At 38.7% G+C, this 23,415-nt stretch overlaps 1 protein-coding gene across 6 annotated transcripts in view; it reads right to left on the bottom strand.

Annotated features, from left to right (window-relative positions):
* Positions 1-23,415, bottom strand: part of rxraa (retinoid X receptor, alpha a) — a 221,505-nt gene that overhangs the window by 65,015 nt on the left and 133,075 nt on the right. For 3 of the 6 annotated variants that reach the window (XM_033976212.2, XM_033976216.2, XM_033976215.2), the window contains exon 3: positions 14,356-14,594. In XM_033976212.2, the coding sequence (XP_033832103.1) occupies positions 14,356-14,594 (239 nt within the window). The remainder of the gene's footprint in view (positions 1-14,355; positions 14,595-23,415) is intronic. The other 3 variants (XM_055225681.1, XM_055225683.1, XM_055225682.1) reach the window with 1 other exon arrangement.

Below are 23,415 nucleotides of genomic sequence, written 5' to 3'. Positions count from 1 at the left end.
TTTAAGCTATTTATCTATTATCTTGTTTTATTGCATGTACCATTTTCCTTCTGTTCTTTAACTGTGCGGTGCAATACTGGAATTTCCCCACTGTGGGACTAATAAAGGCAGATCTTATCTTATCTTTCTTGGAGCTTTAATTCACTTATAAACATGGTTTTGGTCACTTTTGGGTAAGTGTTTCACATGTGATAACTTAAAATCTACATTTGGAGAACACACTTCAACAGTTTACACTAGGCTAATCAAAGCTGCATGTTTGTTGTGAACACAAATTGACCAGAGATGAATTCGGTAGTCTGCAGCAGTCTGTACTTTTACCTGTGGCAAAACAATTTGGGCAAAATACAAATGGAGCATTTTAGTGTGCTCAGAGAAGAAAACTTTGCATTAATGGATTAATGAAAGAAGCCTGAAGTAAACAAAATGCAACTCCAGGTATGTTTTTGATGAAGGGGAAACAATATAACTGGTCAAAAAAGCACTTTTGCATAGCATATGCCCTTTAAAGTGTACTATAACAATACTTTCCCTCCAACAATCAAGACATCCAGAACTTGAGCCCACTGCCCATTACACCCCCGAGTGGAAGCATACCCTTCAGCGGGATAGGATTTCAGAGCACGAGGTGATAATACTCTACGGGGGAACGTTCACAGTCACAGGGCCTATGGAATCAATATGGCTGCCTGTGAAAGACACCTGTTTTCACACATACAAGTGCACAAATCAACACAACACAAGCCAAGGCATGCATAACGGACATGAATGCTATTTGTGGATAAACTGTTGGGGCAAAGTTACACCGACAATGAGAATGAAGGAACACATGGTCCCAATGTGTTCTGGACGAAAACAGAGGTAGGGGACAGAACTGGTGACCGGGATTTTATCAGTCCAGCCAGTCCAGGTCTAGCGTACTTTCAACTATTAATAATACCTTTTTTTCAGTTTCAAGACATATTTTTGAACCAAAATGCCTGTGCTATGCTGCGGAATCCTTAACAGAACAGTGGACGTATATGGGAGTTGGAGAAAACAGGATTTTTTTGGCACAATGATGCTTTGAATCTAGAGGAATAAAGATTACTCAAACATGCATGAATCACATACTTAGAGTTGTGTTTTGCTTCATTCACACGTTTAACACACAAACCCTGCATGTTTAGGTTGGGCACTTACATTCACTTGCACTAGAAACATTTGAATCATTCGCAACCATGGAATTACTAACTTTGACGCCATAACAACAAAGAGCTGGCACCTTCGACGGACAGCTGGAGATCATGTTAGCGGGCAGATTTTTTCATTTGCACTAAGACAAGTACATGACGCTGCCGAATCGTATGTGTATCGCCGATTAAGGAAACAAAATTGGAGACTTAAGTGCATACAAGTTGGAGAATACCGAGAACGATGAAAACGGGAGTTGATCAGCAATATGGCGTTTTAAAAATAAGCGATTGCTCAAATATGCATGAACCAATCTAAATACGACTTCAAGAGTGTAAGGGGAAACTATAACATTTAACAGTAAACTCTAAAAGCTACCACTTCTACTGCATAGACGCTTTGCTATAACGCTTCCATTTTATTCGCATGGCACACCACAAGCCCGTATACAAAGCCTATTCCCTATTCATCTCTCTCCTCTACCCTCTAAACCCTTGTTAAAAATTATTAATGAACCAGTCCGCTTCAATGAAAACCTTTCGTGACAACTTACTAAGCAGCGCTAACTCCTTCTAAGCACTTCTTATAGCGAAATCATTTCCTCCCATCATCGCTAATACAAGTCTTCCTTCTTCTCCCGGTGGATAGGGTCTAGCAGGCAGTACACATTGCAGCAGACAGCTCGGAGCTCGCCACCCTCGCCACACGCTGCGGCGCTACAGATAAAATGAATCCGCTGGTGCTCCGTGCATTTTTGTGTGTGTATTTTGACAGGAACTTTTGTGGAATTGAAAAGGGGTATTAAGACGGTAAGAGGCATGAAGAGCACGGGGTCTCGAGTGGTGAATGGGGAATGTGTGAGAGGGGTTGAGTGCATGTCTTTGGGCATTATGAATCTGGTATTGATATGGCATATTTGGATACGTATTGTTACTGTAATAATTGTCGATGTCGTTTTTGGTTAAACTGGGATATAGTTGCATATGGGATGTAATTGCATTTTTAAGAATTTTAATATTTATTATCTGATTTTCAAACCTTTTTCCAAATCTGATTCAACTTACAATAAATAAATAAAATTTAAAAAAAGAAATAAAAAATAATAATAATAAATAAAGAGGATACAGGATATACATTTTTAAGACATAATATATTTAGATCACAATGTTACTCAAACATGCATGGATGACATATACAATCTCTTCAGGCATGTTTTTGGTGTGGGCACAACATTATAACATGGTAGAAAGCTCCAAAAAGTAAATTTTATATAATACTCCATGTTCAATAATCTGATGTCAAATATGCCCTCCAAAATGTGACTACTAAAATACAGAAATAATGCACAGCAGCTAGATTTGGAATTCTCACTGACCGTGGTATAATGGAATTTACCTAAAGCTTGTGCATTTGAAAAGCGTATTTATTGTAGTATGTTTTAGTGGTTTCAGCTTCATAAGAAACAAATGTTGCAGATCATTTGTGGTGCATACAACTTAAATCTGGAACAACATAATTTTCAATAAAAGCATAAAATATATAATAACAACTTTAACATTAAAAGACACAGACCACTGAATAGAAAACAAATTGTTCCTGGTGTGGTTAAGTTTTAGTCAAATTAATGCAAACAAAACAAGGATGGCAAAGGTGTGCCACAGGGCAGCATTTTAGGTCTGTTATTCTTTTACCCATTTACAACGCATCATACAATTCTGGACTGCGAGTACAAAATAAACAAAGGAAATATTGTCATAAAAAGTTTAATTTGGTAAATGTTAGCAAAAAATATTACACAGTGATTTTTTTTTTTTTTTTTTTTTTGTCCATCTTCATCAAAATTATAGTAACATTTGTTCTGTTTCTGCAGATTTTCACAAAGCTCTGGAAAATGACAAATAAATATGATCTACAAGTCAAATAATAGCTGCTAAGGACCACAATAGCAATAAATCTTCCAAAATTGTGAGACATAGAATTGGAAAGAAGACAGGGTCGTGCAAATGTATTGATTCACCTTGAGCAAAGATGATCTCGACAGCTACTTCTGCCACATAAACCATAATACACATTATGACTTTTCCATTGAAATTCCAATTACATTTCCATATGGCAAGATTTTTTTTTTTTTTTTTGATTCATTGCTTCATTTTCTCTTTGTCTCAGACCAGACAATAGTGACTGCATAATTATGAAATCCATTTGACACTGTGAATCATTCATGTTTTGATGGATAGTCGAGCGTTCGCACCATAAGCAGCGATGCCCTTGAGCAAGACATGGAGGTCACCAATTAAAGATCACTGCACGAGTGATGTAATAAAAAGGCCATATGCGCTAATTTTGATGAGGTAATGATACAAATTGACTTTCAAATAAGAGGACATATATCTTCCAGTCACTTCCATTTGGCAAAGTTAACCCATTAGTGCAAGATTTGTAGTTTTCCATAGTTAATAATTCATTTACGAACTGAACAGTCTGTCACGGTTGTAAAATTCTTAATCTTTGGTGTATTGGCTAATAAGTTAACAATGAATTATGCTTCTAATGTTTGCAAAGAGAGTAATTAGACTGCTTTGTTTATAAATACATTATATGATAGAACTGATATGATCTGGCAATTATAGATATGATGATGATATGGTCCATAGCAATAAAAAGAATTGGAAATGACAACCCTATGAATCCAGGTTGGAAACTGGATAACTAGATTGGCAGACTGATTTAAATTTTGCTAGTTCATTGTTCATCTAGAATAGACAGGCTCAATGTAGTCTCCATTTGACCTATCCTTCCCTGTCAATGAAGCAGCCTGTCAGGGACCCATCTCCAGATCTTAAACTAGATTACTAAGTGATACTGCCCAAGGGTATATTTTGCACACTTTAGGTTGATGAGGGAGACTCAAGTATAGTAACATAGACAACACCCACTCAGGCACCCATACAAACTCGGCACAGGAAGACCTCATCTGGCATGGGAATCAAACTTAGGACGTTTAAATGGACAACTTCACATAGCGCTTTTTCTACAACTGACCACTCTACCAATGTCACCAACGTTTATGCAAGTTGCTGGATGGGGACCTTAGTAATGTGCTGAAATGGCTGTGAATGAACATAAAAATGTCCAGTATAAAGCATTACTTTATTGCACTGAGGAGTACAAAAGCATGATGTAATTGCCAAGCGTTATGTAAAAGCTGTTGTTTGCTATTGGTCTTGACATTGTATCTAAGGAACAAAATATTGTCCCTAAGCAATACCATTCCAGTTCTATATTCAGATCACTGATGTTTCCTTTAAAGGGCCTGTATTACGCAATTTTTTATCTTTATTTTTATGTTATAATGTATCCTCATCAAACACACCTGTAGTTGCGTTTTGTTTCATTCAGATATGTTTAACACCGATATGTTCTTCCCTTAAACTGAAAACACTGTTCCACCTTACAATGCCATTAAGTGGTAATGCAGGAAGCTCTCCTCAGTGTTTTCTGATCTGACCACTGAATGACATCAATGACGTTTATGCAAGGAGCTAGATGGGGAGGCAGACCGCCAACCACTCCAACACAGTTTTGTTAATTTGGTGTGTTTGTATAGTATTATCAGACCATATTTCATAATAAAGATTTCAACCAGGTGCCAAAATGAGCTTATTCTTAATGTTTTAAAGACCTAGGGCGCCTTGTCTTGCACTCCTCCACTTGAATAGTCCCTGTTGCCCGTCTGCTTGTCTGTACCGTGGTGTGAAAACTGTGTCACATCACACTCCTGCCTGGAGGACAAAACTCAGGGCTCTAAAATAATTGTTACCCCTGAGGCATTCGAGCCATAGCGCCAGGGCCTACTTTAGAAGGCTGATCTTTGAAACCCTAAACTAATGTTGTTCCTTCCACCTTGCTCCTTAGCTGTCACTTTGTACAGTCCTGCGTGTGCCTGGAAATGTGGTGTGTGTATATATGTCTACAGAGATTTTTACGTGATACAAGCATGCACCTGTAATGAACACAATTTGAAGTCAGTAATGCTCAGAACGAGTTTGGCAATGATTAATTCACAAACTGCATGACAGGTTAATCTAATCATTTTACCAAAACACAGTTAAGGTCATTTTATTTAAGATGAAGACAAAATTTCAGGGTTTTTTTGTTTCAATTTTGTAATTTTTTAGGTTTAAAATGTAACTTTCTAACTGTAAATTATGACACTGCACTAGGAAATTCCACAATTGCTACTTAGAAACCATAATCAAAACCCCTCAAATGCACAGAGAAATCATTATTTTACAAGTAAAAATATAGTAAAGCACCTTTATTTTGAGAAAAAAAATGTGAATGTGTTACCATCAATGATTTAGAACTCTACTTCCTGTAATTTTCAACATATTTTTTAAACTTTACTTTGCAAATTGCTTCCTGATTGGTGTAAAACAATAACATATATTTACAATAGATATTATCCCACCAAATTAAGTAAACATGAGCGAATCATAAAACTTGACATACGCAGGACGGGAGACCTCCACATTTCTACCTGTGACGCAACAATCCATATAGAATTGAAACAGTGATTTCTACGGTTAAAAGCAACGGGACTTCATGGTTTAGTGGGTTCAATCCCTGCTCCTACAGTTACATACGCTTATTATGTCATTGGGCAAGACACTTTACCCGCTCGCCTATGTATGAATGTGATGAGTGATTAAACAATTATTAGTTGTCTCTTGACCCCAGTTCAGCTGTGGCTACAAGAACGAGCTTATGGGTGAAAAAACTCCAATGCAAATTATGAAATATTTGCAGATTTGAGTACAAAAGTAGCAAACATGTTACTCGGGACATTTAGTAGAGGTATATCAAAGAAAAAAGAAAATAAACAATGAACGGTCCATTCTTTTAAAAGCCTTGCTAAATGAATTCCACACATTAGTCACACTTCCTGGACCACGGCACAGGAAAAGGGGGAGGGGGGTGAGAGAGAGGTTTGTGCTAATTGCTACCTGGAGACAAGCTGAGGCTAAAAAACCCTGTCCATCTGAGGGGATGATTGACGTCCCAGGACCTAAGTGTCCTCGGGGGGACGCGGACACTGCCCCTTTGTCCAGACATTAGACCGCTCCATAGGCTACTATTAGACTGCTCTATACGGTGATGTCATGCTCAGGATGAAAGTGACATTCCACTAACGTTACAGAAGAGGCAGGGTTAGGTTCATACTTTAACTAAAAGGAAGAAAAAAAATATCTGAGAACTTTAAGGTCCTATATTACACAAAATGATTTCTTGTAAACTTTAAGTCATATTAGAGTGTTGTTACAGCATCAAAAACATACAAAACAATGCTCTGTTCCACCATGAAGTAGTAGTTTTCATGTTAACAGCTACTTTTAGCTTTTGTTCTGTAGAGAAGTAATTCCAGAGCTGAAATCATCCAAATTATTCTAAAGAAGTCAAGATGTATATAAAACACAGTGGAGCACATGACATCATAAGGTGGAACAGGGTGTTTTCTGTTTAAGAAAAGAACTCAGCCTTAATATACAGGGTTTGTGTGTTAAACATGTGTGAATGAAACAAAACACAACTCCAGGCATGTTTTGATGAGGAAACAACATAGTAAAATAGCTCAGAAAATAGCGTAGGCATAACATAGGCCCTTTAAGAATTCAAACCAAACCGGGAACTATGAACTGTTTCTTAAAATACTCAAGTGTATAATTGGTTTTCAGTGAATAATTGCATTTTTTTTGTTTGTTGTGAAGGCATGTCCCACTGGGAGGAGGCCCCGGGGAAGACCCAGGACACGCTGGAGGACGGCTGACCTGGGAACACTTTGGGGTCCCATGGGAGGAGCTGGGGGACATGTCTGGAGTGAGGGAAGTCTGGGAGTCCCTGTTTAGACTGGTGCCTCTGCAACCCGGCTCCGGATGAGTGGAAGAATATGGATGCATGGATGGATGTTTGTTGTGTTCATTATGAAAAAAAACAACAACAACTGCCCATACCCCAAACCCATCAAAACCCAAACCATTCTTATATACCCACATACTGTATACTCCAGGGGTCGGGAACCTATGGCTCGCGAGCCAGACATGGCTTTTTAATGACTGCATCTGTCTCTCAGATAAATCTTAGCTGACATTTGTTAACACAATAAGTAATGAATAAATTATACATAAATACAGAAGTAATCAAATCAAGTAATTCTCAAAAATAAACAATACTACGGTAAGAAAACAATTTGGCTCCGTCTTTATGCGCTGCGTCAACTAACACGTTCTCACAGCGCGTGCTGTTTTCCTTAGTGCGTGCTATCGCTCTTAAAGTGACGGTAACCAATTTTACGTAAAACTTCAATAATGACAATCCTAAGATATTTTCCAAAATCAACATTAATACAATAAAACAAGTGCAGCTTATACATATAAATCAAATATTAACATGAAACATCATTTATTAACATTAAAATATTAACATTCTTAATTTGCATGCATTACCACACATAAACCAAAACTTGGCTCCCACAGATATTATTAAAACAAATATTAACAATACATTCAGAGACTTCTTATACTCTAAAATTGTTGGTCTTGTTTAAAAATTCACACATTTAGTTGTATTCAGAGTAAAAAAATATTGTATGGCTCTCATGGAAATACATTTTAAAATATGTGACTTTTTTTATTCTCTCGGCTAAAAAGGTTCCCGACCCCTGGTATACTCTCTTCCACTTTCACTGTATGTGCTGTAGTGTTGTGTTACAGTTTCCTAGTGACTGAACGACAAACATGAGCAGGAGACCATGACACAAGGCCCTGTGCTCATTTATAACTTATAAAGAGTGTGTTGGAGTAGCTTGTAAACGTTACATACCTTTTTATGTCCAGGATAAAAACAATACGGCCTTTACATGGGTTTGTGGCTGGTGTGCCATTTTTTTACACGTAGTTTAGCAAAATCGGTCAGCTTAGGGTCAAAATAAGACCACTGTGTACTGTCTGCATCCAATTACAAAGCATTTTTACTATATTTTGATTGAAACTATAGAGACATATTGGGAAACTGATCTCAAACCATCTCATCCATGTAGTCTAAAGGAGTCTAGCTACATTACATTTACCACAGCCAAAATCAACCATTGTTCAGAGCACCAAACATCTTCCATAAGTGGACCTGATCAGTCCCAGCTGGCCTGTCTCAGATCCAGACATGTTCCTCATTAAACTTTATTTCAACCACAAACCAATTCTCTTCTTCAAACCAACCCTTATAGACATACTATAGCCTATCAGTGACCCGTGCACCAGACAACCAGGAAAGGCACTACAGTAAAACATAACAAAGACTACTTTTTAAAGCCCCTATATCCTATACACTGCCTGGCCAAAAAAGAAAAGGCCACACACTCTAATGTTTCGTTGGACCGCCTTTAGCTTTGCATTCGCTGTGGCATTGTTTCCATTTCACTTTTGCAATGTCACAAGATTTATTTCCATCCAGTGTTGAATTAATGTTTCACCGAGATCTTGCATTGATGATGGTCGAGTCTGACGCTGCACAAAGCCTTCTCCAGCACATCCCAAAGATTCTCAATGGGCTTAAGGTCTGGACTCTGTGGTGGACAATCCATGTGTGAAAATAATGTCTCATGCTCCTGAACCACTCTGTCACAATTTGAGCCCGATGAATCCTGGCATTGTCGTCTTGGAATATGCCCGTGCTATCAGGGAAGAAAAAATCCATTGATGGAATAACCTGATCATTCAGTATATTCAGGTGTCAGCTGACCTCATTCTTTGAGCACAGACTGTTGCTGAACCTAGACCTGACCAACTGCAGCAACCCCAACATATTTGCTTAGTTAAATCCAGTTGTTGACTTTTTTAGCCAGGCAGTGTATTATCCAGGCTGGTTGAACCTTTTTTGGACACATTTATGCTTTATCTGTGGAAAAAATAAGTACATGTCATTTTAATTCTTCTAAAAATACTTCATGGCTCACTCTACGCTGTTTGAATGCGTTTAATGCCATACAACCCAAGCAACAACATTTCCAAGGAGACAAGTAGGAGGAAGCTCTTCTCCAAACCCAACCATGTGTTTTGTTCTCTAAGTATTTTTTGAGACACAACATTATAACATGGCAAAAAAAGCATGTATTTTTCAATAAAGTCCATTTAAAGTTGTCAAAATAAGTTAAGACTGACCATTCCCAAAACTTCCTCTCTTCCTGAACACAATGGGAAAGACACCGCACACTAAGCAGATGTGTCTGGTCTCCGGGCGACGTAAGGGTGAAGTGAAATTATGGGATGCAGGACTTGGCTGTTGATAAAAGTGCTTCTTTTACATGTGGTTTGGTTTTGGAGAGAGACAAGAATGGAGTGAGAATGGAACCATTGTTGGACATGCCTAGTGCTTTCATCGCCTTGTCATCTGCACGAATTTGAACTAAGAGGTGGTTACAAAGCATTGTTTCAACTTTAAAAGAATCTCATTGACAATTACCAGGAGTAGACAGCGTGTTATAGCTTGACAATGAATTCTGGACAAAGTTATTAGGTTAGAATACTCGCTCCGTAGTTGGAGAATCTTCTGTGGTTTGATCCCTGGGTTGTGTGGGGTCATTTGGTGAAGAGTATGTTTCCTTAAGATAATTTAGTTTCCCATTAAACTAAAACCGAGCTGATTCAGTCCTGGTTTGGTCCTGGTTCAATCCTTATTTAGTCAGAGCTAAATTTAACCTTACAGCAGTATTTGTCTTGGGGAACCTTGCTGCTTTAGTGCCACAAATGCACCAGAAGTAACGTCAGACTATCAACAAGGAGGGTCTTGAGGTCCTCCCCTAAAGATTTTGAACATTATAGACTTTTTTCGAGTTCTCTACTGCATTTTAACTCGTTCCAATTGGCTTGTGTTATGCCCATTGTATTATCTCTTATTATTTCAAGGCAACTGCGTAGTTTACGAAGGTCTGGCTTTGGTTTTAGTCACGGTTCAGTCCTGGTTTAGTCCATAGAAGTGAATCTCTCTATCATAGTAAATACATACATAAATTAATGCATGCACAAGATGTTTCAGCTCCCATCCAGAAGCCATTTTCAATTTGACCATACGGGTTTGAAACACTGGGATTTAGATTTAGTTTTATCGTGTCTGCTGTTCTTGACACCTCGAGTACTTCTGCAGCTCTCTCACTCTTTCCCTCACAACTCCCGAGCGTCACTGTACATACTTGCTAGCGACTATTGGACAAAAAAAAAGAGAAAAAATGTATTAAAAAAATCCTGACTTTGACTAATTCTTTCGAAATACGTCTATAGATTTTTGCAAACTTTTTTTTCTGTTTTATTCTGGACACCTTGACTATTCCAGCACGCAGCGCTCTCCCGTAACCCTGCGTACTGCTTGTTAGTGGTTGGTGTAAAAGTTAATTGAGCGCGCCTTTGTGCTTATACAGTGACATTAAACCTGTAATGTTGGCCTTGTAAAACTACTGCAGCTACAGCGCTAAAGGAAATTGAAAGCTACACAGGCTGTTTGTGAATGCGCTTATGGTGCAGGCGGCGGTGATATGGCGGAGATATGTCGATATATAACTGTACAGATGAGATGTTTTGAAGAAAAAATATTCTTGAATTTTGGAAAACAACTAAAAACAGAGCTTGTACGCAAAAGTATTTCATTGCAAAACCAGCAGTACTCCCATTAGTTAGAATGACAAGAATTCAGCGCACATCTCCAAAGCTAAGCAGGGTTGGGCCTGGTTAGTACTTGGATGGGAGACTGATGGGAATACAGATGCTGCCAGTGGTTCTAGTCTACTACATACTGTTGTTGTGTCCTTATGCAAGACACTACAAGCATATTTGAATTGGTTAGAATGAGAATAATTCAAAATGCATCTCCAAAACTAAGCAACACTGAGCCTAGTTAGTACTTGGGTGGTTCTTTTTTATGTAGCACGCCGCGTATGTGAAGCACTTTGTTCAGCTCAAGACGTTTTTTTTAATGTTCTATATAAATAAACTTGAGTTGAATCAAATATATATTATAACCCAAAATTGTAAACGGTGCCTTTGCCTCCTAATTCCACATAATTTCAGGATTAAACACGATACTGTGATATGTATATATAAGTGCTGAAGGAAATATAGATGATAAACGATAACATTGCAACTACAATATTCCACTGACACAATAACTCTATAGTAGGATTACCTTTAAAAAATATTCTAAATAAATAAATAAATAGCTAAACTAATCACTTTGTAATTAGTTTGTATATAATGAGTTATTTATTCAGCTCAAATTGAACCTTAGAGCAGGAAAAATGACAAAAAGGTCCCTCACTAGTGCAAAGAAAAAGTACCCTAGATAAATACTGACCCCCAAAAACTACTGCTCAGTGTATCATGTACTGAACAATAAGTCAGTATAGTAATTATTGTTACAGATATAAACCACCAGTATCTGAATATCTGTAAACTGCTACCTTCCAAAATACAAAAACCTTACAATTAGTATGTGTGAATTCTGATTTCTATATCCATCCTCTAATATGACTTTAATCCTCTCCACGTGGGACAGAGGAGCAGCGATGGGCGTGTTGCTGTTTGACTGTAGAACTATTGTGAGTTAGCAGAAAAAAAAGCAGTTGCTGTGCCGTACTGTACTGTACATGGGACACGTTTCAGATCGGCTGCTTTCACACGGGGAATCTAGGTCACTCCGAGCTTTGATGTTCTCAGTCGTAGCGAGTTTTATACAGCAATGAAATGGTGGCAGAAAAAAGACAGTAACGAGACAGAAGGGGGAGAGGAAGTGGTTCTGGTTTACCCCATCAACCCAAATCATGTACAATGGTAAACACTTTCACCAAACCTATCTCAAGATCTGCAGATGGGTCCATAGATACTGCACTGAGGTTGTATTCTAAAGATAGAACTTTATATGAACACTTTAGTACAAAGAGATAGCTGCACAAAACATGACTACGCACTTCTCTTATACAGTAGTTTTGTATAAGTAATCGGTATTGGCATCGTCCATGAAAAAACCCATATTGTTCGATCTCTATCATATATTATTTTTGACAGATTGCCCAAGAATTATTGAGGGATGGGTCAAATGCAGAGGATAAAATAAGTCATTAAATGCATTAAATATATATTTTAGTAAACCATTTGGAAATGACTACGTTCAAAGTTTGCAGTGTTGGATAAAAAACTTTGGAATGGATGTTTAAGCTACACAATTTGAAAAAAAAAAGCAAAGTTGTTAGCTTTACCGTTATGTCAAAACTCCACGCTGGTTTGAAAAGCTTATAAACTCATCTTGGTGAATGATTAGGATGTTCAGAATGCATAAGGTAAGTGAGGAATAACTTTAGACCACTGCAAACCGTTTTTAAATGAACTCGTTGTTTTTGCAGGTTTTTAAGACGGTAAAAATTTCTCATAGCACAGTATAATTATATTTTCTCTAATTCAACTCCAAAGCTTGTTCCAATTGTGATTCCGAACAACAATCTTTCAAACTTGAGGTCATTATAAAAAGTTTTTTCAAAAATGTGTAATTTTCCAGCAAACTTGTGTTTTTGTCAGTCAGGTGATTACGCAACTCCTGAAAGTTTTGGTGCTTTAATGACCAACAAGCAAAAGATGAACCTAAAAGTGACTGGCCAATTCAGTACAATGAAACTCAGCCCCTGACAACTGGCAATGGTGTTAGCAACGGAGTAGATTGTTAGCAAAGGTTTCTCCCAAAAATGCATATTGACTTAAAGGCTATGTGTCCGATTTTTTCCCATATATCTGAGCAACATTTGTCTTGCCCCGGTGCAGACATACAATATAAGCAGCTCTCGAGGTCAAAATAAGTCTGCGGCGTGGTGTCTGCAGCCTGGTCCATGAAGCAGGATGTTCACTGTTAGCATGGTAGTTGTTGTTAGCTTTACCATTATGGCAAACCTCTGCTCTGGGTTGTGAAAGTTGGGGAAAGTGCTTATACACTCATTGCTGGGAATAATTAGGATATTCGCTATACATAAGGTAAGTGAAGAATAACCATTGCAAACTGTTTAAAATGAACTAATTGTATTTTTCTTGTTTTTTAAGTTGGTAAAAATCAGGTGCAACGTCTTTAACAACATGTAAACTACAGATATTATACTATAGGATTACAACTGGCATAAAGATAAAACTGTCTAGCGTAAAAGAATAAAAACTGCCATAGCCATAATACATTTATATTTTGGTTGATGTTGCCAAATTTGAAAAAAAAAAAAAAAAAACACACACATTAAAACTATGTGTCAATACATTCAATCCAGTATCATGCAGTTTCACCACATACTCTTTGTTCACACCTCCTGTCATCTTAACCAATCACAAACTGCTACCTTTGTCTCTCAACCAATCACATCTCAAGAAGAAAGTTTGCTTTGTTAACTTTTTGGCTCTTGTTGTATTTTTAAAGGGACAGTGTGTAACTTTCTGGAGGTGGCACATTGCCCGCATGATTAAGAACATACTTTGGAACATATTTGGAACATTATGGAGATACAGTAGATAACCTCCTGCTATGCTACTTAATTTAAGCGATGTAAAGTTATTTTTGGGGCTTTTCTGGACAATAAGGATCGCTAGTTTTCAAATATTTGGTCTTGAAATTAATCTGCTCTACACGATCCAGGTTTTTCTTAATTTCACTATTGTGTCCCTAAATAAAGATATGAACGTTAATAACAGACCAATGAGCTGCCCTCTTTCACCAAAGTTGCTCCCGCTAGCATTAGCAACAGGTGTGATTGACAGCCAAGTCAGTGGTGCAGGCAGGAAGGGGTGTTACCGGGCTTGTTCCTGATTGGCTCTTTGGTTGCTATGATACCTGAGGTTGGATTCCAAATATGGAACTCGGCTCAAAATTGGCCCGTATAACTGCTAGCCTCGATGAGCTTCATTTGACTGAAACGGAACGCTAGGGGTGATGCTACACCCCCTTAGTCCATTTCTTTATACAGTCTATGTGCTTAACCGATCCAACTGAGATGTTTTCCTAACCGAATATTTTCTTCCTTCATTGTATCTTTCTTTCCGTCTAAATACCAGAGTCTATCCTGCATTAGTTTGGATTTCAAAAGCAGAATCCCTTTTTTCTTTTGTTGGTCCTTACCTGGGGGCTGACACTGGGTCCGTAGCCCATGCCGGGGGAGGTCATCGAGTGGGGTCCCATGGGTGAGCTGATGACAGAGAAGGGCGACGCCAGGCCGTTCATGGGCGAGCTCAGCGTGCTGATGGGAGAGTGCAAGGATCCCGAGGGCCCCATGGAGGTCGGGCTGAGCAGGGACGGGTGCATCCCTCTGTGAGACGTGGGAGAGCCCAGGGGAGAGGAGGTGACCTGGCCCGAAGAATCTGCGAAGAGGAGGAGAAAGAAGGTTAAGTGGGGTGTTTATGGATGTCAGGGAAATGGATTTTTTGTTTTTTTTGGAAGCACACATCCAAAATAAGTTTTACATCTTACAAGGATAAATGTAAAACGTTTTCAAGTAACAATATCAGATATAACAATAATAATAATGATAATAATAAAAAACAATAAACCAATTACCCAAACAAATATTCATGTAACTCCATAACACTTTTATCATATTAAATATTATCCTCAAAATACTTTTAAATTCCCAGGCGTGCTGCTGACACCCCTGATCTACGTGACCGCAACGCTGAAATTGAGTAAAACATTTCCATACGTAAACTGACATTGACGCGACAATATCCTAGAGTGATGACAGCCCAAATAATGTCGATATGTAAAGTCGATACGCAGTGCGCCCCCTAAAGGTCACGATGCAAGTTTGACTCCCTGCACTTTCCTTGACAGCACAACCTTCCTGTGATCTCACCGACGCTCCGAGTGTTATGTGAGAACGCGTCTACTGTATGTAATTAAAACAACTGCACTGGAATGACAAGTTATCCAAACATAAGCTTTAAGTGAAAATAAACCAACGTGTAACTTGAATATATCACATTTTAAATAAACAGAGTAGGAATTTTTGGAGGAAAAAAAAAAAGATTTGACACCAGAAGTAGAAACTATACAGTTAAACATATGGAAGATACAGCTGCCATAACTAGCATACAACTTATAAGCTAAAGTGTAGTATTAAAAGATCTATGGCAACTATGGCATCACTAGTTTTTACTCGTGGGGAAGTGTTTTGCCCGGAAGAATACAATGTTTCCAAGTTATTACAGTAACAATAATTAAACTGCCAACTCTTATCAGGGAAATATCTTTACATAGTGTTCTGTCCCTCAATCAGGAGTCTACATTTTAAAATAAAACATTTACATTACATTTACATTTAACTTGGACTAAAACAGAATACCTATTTAAAGGCAGTAAACTTATCCATCACCACCAGACCAAGTCAGATCTGTGGAGAGGCGTTCACAGTAAGAATGCATACTGTTCAAGGTAACTGCAAGTTGGGTAAATTCATGCCATACTTAACATACTTTAACGCCAAATTAATCAGGTATGAATAGAATTATTTGAGATATTTGGATGTTTTGACGAATAAAACCAACTTTTGCTTCAAGATGAAATTTTCTTTAGGTAAAAATCTTTACTACATTTTATATTCCACTAGATCAGGACTAAACCAGGACTAAACCAGGACTAGACCAGGTGCTAATCCAGGACTGAACCAGACAGTAAACCAGGACTCAACCAGGAACTAAACCAGTACTTAACTAGGAGTAGACCAGGATTAGACCACAACTAAACCAGGACTAAACCAAGACTAGACCAGGACTATACCAGTTACTAAACCAGGACTCAACAAGATACTAAACCAGCACTTAACTAAAAGTAGACCAAGAGTAGACCACAACTAAACCAGGTACTAAACCAAGACTAAACTAGGACTAGAATAGGACTAAACCAAGACTAGACCAGGAATAAACCAAGATTAAACCAGAACTAAATCAGTTACTAACCCAACTACTAAATCAGGACTAAACTAGTACTAGACCAGGGATAGACCAGGATTAAATCAGGGCTAAACCAAGTGCTAAACCAGGTACTAAAGCAGGACTACACTAGGACTACACCAAGACTAGACCAGGACTAGACTAGATGCTAAACCAGGACTAAAGTAGGACTAGACTAAACTAGGACTAAACCAGGGTCATCTTTACATGTTTACTACATTATACATTACGCCATGATAGAAGCATACGATTTGACCCACTCTCCAGCTGTACTATACCTCCATTTGTCCACGCCGTCCCCCCAGAGACACATTGAGGACAGGCAGCCCTCTATAACCCATCTATAATGTATGAGACGAATGAGAGGTGACGACCGATGGACAGGGACGGCCTGACCTTGCACCATGACCGAAGAACTGTACATACGATTCTACCATCCAAATCATAGTGTCTGCTTCACCTTTAAAGTCCATAAGCTGTCAACACCAGCGATATGGGACAGTGAGGAGATGGGGAGGGGGGCGAGAGGGGGGGTATCTGAGAGCGGGGTGAAAAGTATATGCAACCAGGGAGACTGTATACTATACTTACTACCAGCTCAGTGTTTGTTATCTTGGCTTATGTCATCAGTATAATACTCCCTACAATAGAAGCCAGGTTTCACTGGAATGGATACTCTCACAATGCCTTAACAAAGACTTTTTAAACTGCAATACTGACTTTCTGCGTTGAAAAATCGATTCAATGGGAGCCGATTCCCGCCCGCCCTTGTACAGTACACTGCCGAATCCTGTATCAACCAATAAAGAAATAAAATTGGAGAAGGAAGTAAGTACAAAGCAGTTGGCGTATACTGGTGGCGGTGAAAACTGGGGGTAGATCAAAGCAATGACATCTTGAATACATGAGTATAAAGATGACTCAAACATGCATGAATCACGCTAAACGCAATTTCAAGATGGTAAATGGGAAAGTGAACAACTGTAACACTCTAGGGCTGTCAGCCAAGTAGAATTAAAAAAAAATCTGATGTGTTAATGTAATAATCTTAATGTTTTAAGCTTGACAACACATATAGAGTAAGTGTGCAACGTTTTGACTTTGACAAAGACTGACTCGTTGGAAGTGCTGTTTATTGAACGGATAATCGTTGTCAGGTGATTGTAAAGAGGAGGTGATGGAGGAGGCTAATGCTCCTGCTGCTGCGCTCAAAATAAAGCTTGGTTTCTGGAGTAATTGGCTTGACATTTGACAGGATGATAGCTAAATTTATCAGGATTGATGAAGCTAATTACAGCTCCAGCTATAGGTTTTTGATAACTATGTGGTAAAAGTTCAAAAAAGAGGGGGGAAAAAAAGCCTTATAGTACTTTCGAACTAAGATATAATCAGAGAAGAGGAGTAGCCTGACATTGCACCGTGACCGAAGAGCAGTGCGTTTGAACTGAGAGTGCGATTCAGCCATCCAGACCACAGTCCCTGCTCCCTTTCAAATACACGTTCTGTATCCCATAAGCTGTCAGCACGGGTGATATGGGACTGCCCGTGGACAGGGGGGCAGGTGAGGAGGGTATCCTAGAGCGGGATAACACTGTTTTAAACACCAGCCTCTTGGAAAATTTACTATACGCTATTACAATATGGTCATAAGGCACTCAAAGCTCTTTACATCAAGGAACGATTCGCCCGTTTACGCCAGTGTACGCAAACACTGGGGGTAAGGTGGGTTAGGCGTCTTGCTCTACGACAGCATTCATCCGTAGGAGCTGGAATCGCACCGCCAACCTGTGGGTCAGTGAATCTAACCTAACACTTTGTCGTTATAGTGAACACAAAAGCAGTGTCCTAAGCTGATAACTTCTTATGCCAGGCTCTTGGGTTATCGTAGAGACAATACTCCAACCTGCTTCTGATATTGTATTTCATATTGTGGAGAAATGGAAAAGATAGAATTCAAAGCACATGTTTGTATGGTCGTGGGTATGATGTTTTGAATTATACTGCAGTTCCAACGAATAATCAAATTGAACGATGACAAGCTAAAGTAACAGTTAGAGCTGACATGTAACAGAACCAAAACTATCTGCTTTTGGTATTTGTGGAAAAACTATCATGATGCCCTTCCAAAGAAATCAATACTTTGTGCAGTCGCATTAGAACATGATGAAAAAGATTGTAGTAAATGGTCACATGTTCTTCTCTCAAACAGAAAACACTCTCTTCCACCTTGTGATGTCATGTGGTAATACTGTGTTTTTAAACTCCATACACCTTCACTAAAATCATTTGGATACTTTCGGCCCTGGGATTGCCAATCTTTACTGAATTAAAAGGTAAAATGTAGCTGTTAACTTGGAAACTATCACTACATGACATCACAAGGTGGAACAGCGGATTTTGAGCTTTAGAGATGCAGACAGGCCTATAAAACAAGTAATCAAACATGTGTGGATGAAACAAAACACAACTCTGGGTACGTTTTGAGGAGGTAACAGCATTATAATACATCTTAAACCTCACAAGAGTCAATTTTGTGTAATATGGGCCTTTAATATATCGAGGGGTGCTGCAGTTTAAAAGTACAATATATAACTTTCTCGTAAGGGGTTCTGTCACCCATCTACTTGTGTGATTGGAGTTTAATACCATGCTGCGGAACATCCCAGGCAAAGCAATATCATCTCAACAAGGAGACAAGCAGGTAACCCAGAAACCCAGAAAAGTTACACAAAGCTTTTTTTTTTTGTACTTCATAAGCATATTCCCGAAAAGTACAGGCTATAATAATGACTTCAGTCTGGAACAAATATAACCCCAGACCCAGATGGTAACAGTGGACTTCCTGCATGGGGTTGGTACATGTGTATGCTTAAGTATCAAAGTCCTTTTTTGACTAGTTTGCTATAAAAAAATAAAGTTAGATTTTCATTAGATGTTAAGTCACTATAGCGTACAAAACCATCACCAAAGCCGTTCCACTGGCTGTGTTCTGTTTGTGGTTACAGCTTTTACAACGTGTTCCATTAAACTTTGATGAAATTCCGAGGAGAATTTCCACACCAGTAGCTCTACAAGTTTTTTTGTTACTTTATGTAAATGTTTAGGATCAACTGTGCATTTCATTTATAAAAGGTTAATTTTATCATATGGATTCTGTACCATAAGTAAAAGTACTAAAATACTAGTTTAAAAATGTACTTTAAGAGTGAAAAGTAAGAATTTCTGACTAAAGTTTAGATCTATTATTAAGTGTAGTTACTTTGATAAGGGATTGTGCTGATTTTTGTTCAAATAACTGAATCAATCTCTTAATTTAGCAGGTCTTAAACTATAAGAAAAAAAGTACTTTTACTTTTCAATGCTGTTCAAAAATACAGTGAAGTAGAAAGTCCAAAGCCTACAACTTGTGTTTACGTGCACTACTTTTTAAAACTTTTTTACCTTGCTACTTTCCACCACTGCAATCTGATTTCAATAATTTGTCATTTTGAAAAACTCAGCATTTTTACATCGGCAAACTCACTTCTGCATCCTTCACATATTAGTTTTAGCGCTAACACAAAACCGCTGGGATCTTCGCCATTGTCTCATATCAGCACTATATCCTCTATTATTACAAATACATGAAAAACTCCAACTTTTGCATCCTGCTTTCCTTCCTGTAATCCCTCTCTCCCCACCACACACACACACACACTCACACACACACACACACGACTATCCATCTTAATAAAGGGCTAACAACGTGCAAGCATTAGATCACCGGCTAATCCCAATGATACAACTGCAGCCGATTATATTTTCATTCCCCGCACTTCTGAAAACGCACCCACACACTCGTACATGCACGCACACATGCACGCGCGCACACACACGCACACATCATTCCTGGATAAATAAATAAATATAGTATTCTCTCTCCCTCTATTCCCACATGGTGTCAGTGAATGGGGTTTAGCGCTGTGGAGATAAAGAGAGCGTGATATCAGAGCTGCCAGTCTGCCATTGTGGGCCTCAGCGGGGGGCAGGGAGGAAGATGAGAGGAGGAGGAGGAGGAGAGGAGGAGGAGAGGAGGGATGTTTCACTGGAGCATGTCTCTATCAAGCTTGTGGTAATACATAGTGGTTGTTTACATTGAGGAAGGTAGGCAGAAAAAGTAAGTGTAACTGTTTACATTCAGAAAAAGTTAAAGGTGCGCTATGTAACGTGTATGTGTGTGTGTGTGTGTGTGTGTGTGTGTGAGGGGGTACATGACACGAGAGACGTCAACCCCCAACCCGAAGTTCAGAGGATCGATTACCGCTCGGACCAAGTTTTGTTAGGCAAGATACTTCGCCTGCAGACTCACTATGGACTTATCTATGATTTATTCAATTGCAAGAGTTTTTTATCGCATCTCCACAGATCTAACCTACAGCTTGTCTACTGAGATACACTTTTAACGCTATATTACGGATAATTATTCAAGGTAAAACAGTAACATCGCCATGGACACTGTAGGGAAGCTGGCCCGGTGTGGCTGAAGTAGGAGGCAGACTCAGAAAAGTCCCAGTTGACAAAATTTATTACAAATACTGTGGTAAACCTTGCACCAAAAATAATAAGTATCTACAAAAATAAACTGTGCTCAACATAACAAAGCAATAGAACTTAAGAAACTAAAGAGAACCCTCTCGTGTACCCTGATGTCTCCCCGAACATTGTATATACCCCCCTACACAGGAAGCTCCTCCCCAGTGTACGCCATATTCTTTATAAGTGCTGTATCTCTTGCTCAATTAGCTCTCTGGGCCCAACTCCCTTAAATAACAAATTATAAACACTTAAAACATTGAAACAAAAGAACCAAACAAAATTAAACCAGTTATCTTCAACACATGGTCCAGCCCATGACCACACCCAAGCCTTTAAACATGGCCGACATAGGACACGCCCCCTCTTTGTCTGGATAATGTGGAAATTCAGGTAAGTGGATGAATGTATTAAACTGAATTGACAAAATAACTGACTACATTTAACCAAATACAATATCTTAAAAGTAACGTGTGTGTGGTGATTGAATTAAAGGTAAACTAATCGAAAACTAAGCAAAACGAACCCGGAATAGTTCTGCTTAATTGTATATTGAAAATGAACAAACGTGTGAATAAACAAAATGGTGGTAATATTAAAAAGGATAAAGATTCACTTTGTCACAGATTTTTCAGACTAAGGTTGGGCAATTTGAGTGGAATGGCCAATACATTTCGAAACAACAGTACGCACATTTAAGGACGGCGGACACTTACCCAAAATAAGAAAAATGAAACAGAAATTAAAAGAATCACTATGGCAACCCTGAACCGTCTCCGCTACGAACTACTCAAACTAATATCACTTTTACCTGAAGCTAAACCCGAACGATATTATACCTCTGTGTCTGTATCCATTAGATCTCTAGTCCTATTCTTTCAAATGGCATTTCCCAAGACTGTATAGAATACTGAATACTGAAATGGTTCTGTTTAGTTTGCGCCTATAAAAAATTCAAACATAACCATTTGGAGTAATAAAATATCTCTTTTACCATTTTCCCTCAGTGATTCTTTTTTAAATTCCATATTACTCAACATTTTCTGGATGGGATCTCACCACCGCAGTGTATAGTCTGTAGCATATTTCTCGTAACTGTTTATGTAATAGAGAACATAGAAACCATATGTACGGTGTTTGTGTTATTGTCATAGTATTTCCCTCCGTAACAGTACCGCCATTTAAACATGCCAGACCAACCGATGTCTGCTGTTTCCTATTCAAAACTATGGTATAAGCTTCACTTTAAATGAGGCTTGATCCAAACAGTGTGTGAGATTGTAGATGGTAACTTGTTTAGAAAAGCACAAATGTTTGCTGAGTCCATGTGTCTATTGTTTGGGATGGTCTGTACCACTAGGAGGACACACCAGAGTGATGGGGTTAAGGAGGATTAGAAGAAGGTTGTGGTCTAATACTCCACATGAAGTAGGGTAAACAAGACATGGATTGATGGAAAGAATAAAAACCAACATCATTTCATGTTGTTTATTTGGATAAATTGGGACAGATGAGTCACCAACTGAGGTATTGTTGCCTGGGATCCATTAAAAACACTTCTTCGATCCTTTTTACGAAGATGTGAGTCTGGTCCGCCTGTTGTCCTCGGGTTCAGATGGGTGTGATTGACAGGTGGATTAGCCAATCAGGGACACACGTGGCTCGTCCGCATCACAGCAAATATGGGTGCATATGAGGAATAATACAGAAAATAAAGTCACAGGGGACTGAAACACATTGTGAATTGCTGGAGAATCAATGAGCAAAGGACTAAACTGTTAATCTGAGGTGAGAGAGGTGTAATTTTGTTGTAAATGATAAGAGAACAATGAGTTCATGAACAGATCTGATTGCACGATTATGTTTGGCGATGGACGGAGTGGTGACTAGATTGATATCCATCTGTATAAATAATACAGAGAGACATCATTCTGGACTGGCCAAGAAAGCGGTTGAAGGTTGGAAGGTTCAAACTGATTCATTCATTTTAATGTAGAAGAGCTGCTCTGTCCCCAATGTTCAACACCTACAAGAATTGAGGAGTTATATCGTGCCAAACATAGATAGACAGACACGGAGAATTGGTCCAACACCTCAAATCTGCATAAATATCCAAGAATGCTAACAGTAGCTTTGGGCTGCATACTATCACGATGCTAGTGCTGTCAGTTAGAGTACACAAAATGCCTTGACTTGACCTGATTAACCACCTAAAACAGGAGTCTCAAACTTGCGGCCCGGAGGCCAATTGCGGCCCGTGAAACAATGTTTCTTGGCCCGCAGGACAATATGAAAGTTTAATGTTAGTGTGTCATTACAATGTGGTGTGTAGAAGGTTTGGCCAAATTGGTAAACCCCAGACACACATGTCACTCGCGCTGTGTACTCCCGTCACAAAAGATTCAACAAATAATGATGTATATCCATAAAATCCCCAAGAATAGGCATATTTCTTCAGGTGTGTTGAAAACAGCAATGACATTAGAGCAGATTTTAACAAAGCTTTTTTGTGGAATACCTGATGCGGCCCAGCTTCACCCAGACTCTGCCTCCTGTGGCTCCCAGCTAATTTGAGTTTGAGACCCCTGACCTAAACCATCACCAGTTACAGTGACATTAATACATCTTGCTCATTGAGAACACCACTATGCAACTCAATGAA

The sequence above is a fragment of the Periophthalmus magnuspinnatus genome, chromosome 12, assembly GCF_009829125.3.
Source record: "Periophthalmus magnuspinnatus isolate fPerMag1 chromosome 12, fPerMag1.2.pri, whole genome shotgun sequence".
Lineage (NCBI taxonomy): Eukaryota > Metazoa > Chordata > Actinopteri > Gobiiformes > Gobiidae > Periophthalmus > Periophthalmus magnuspinnatus.
Note: the sequence above shows the minus strand (reverse complement) of the source record. Positions and strands in the feature narration are given on the sequence as shown.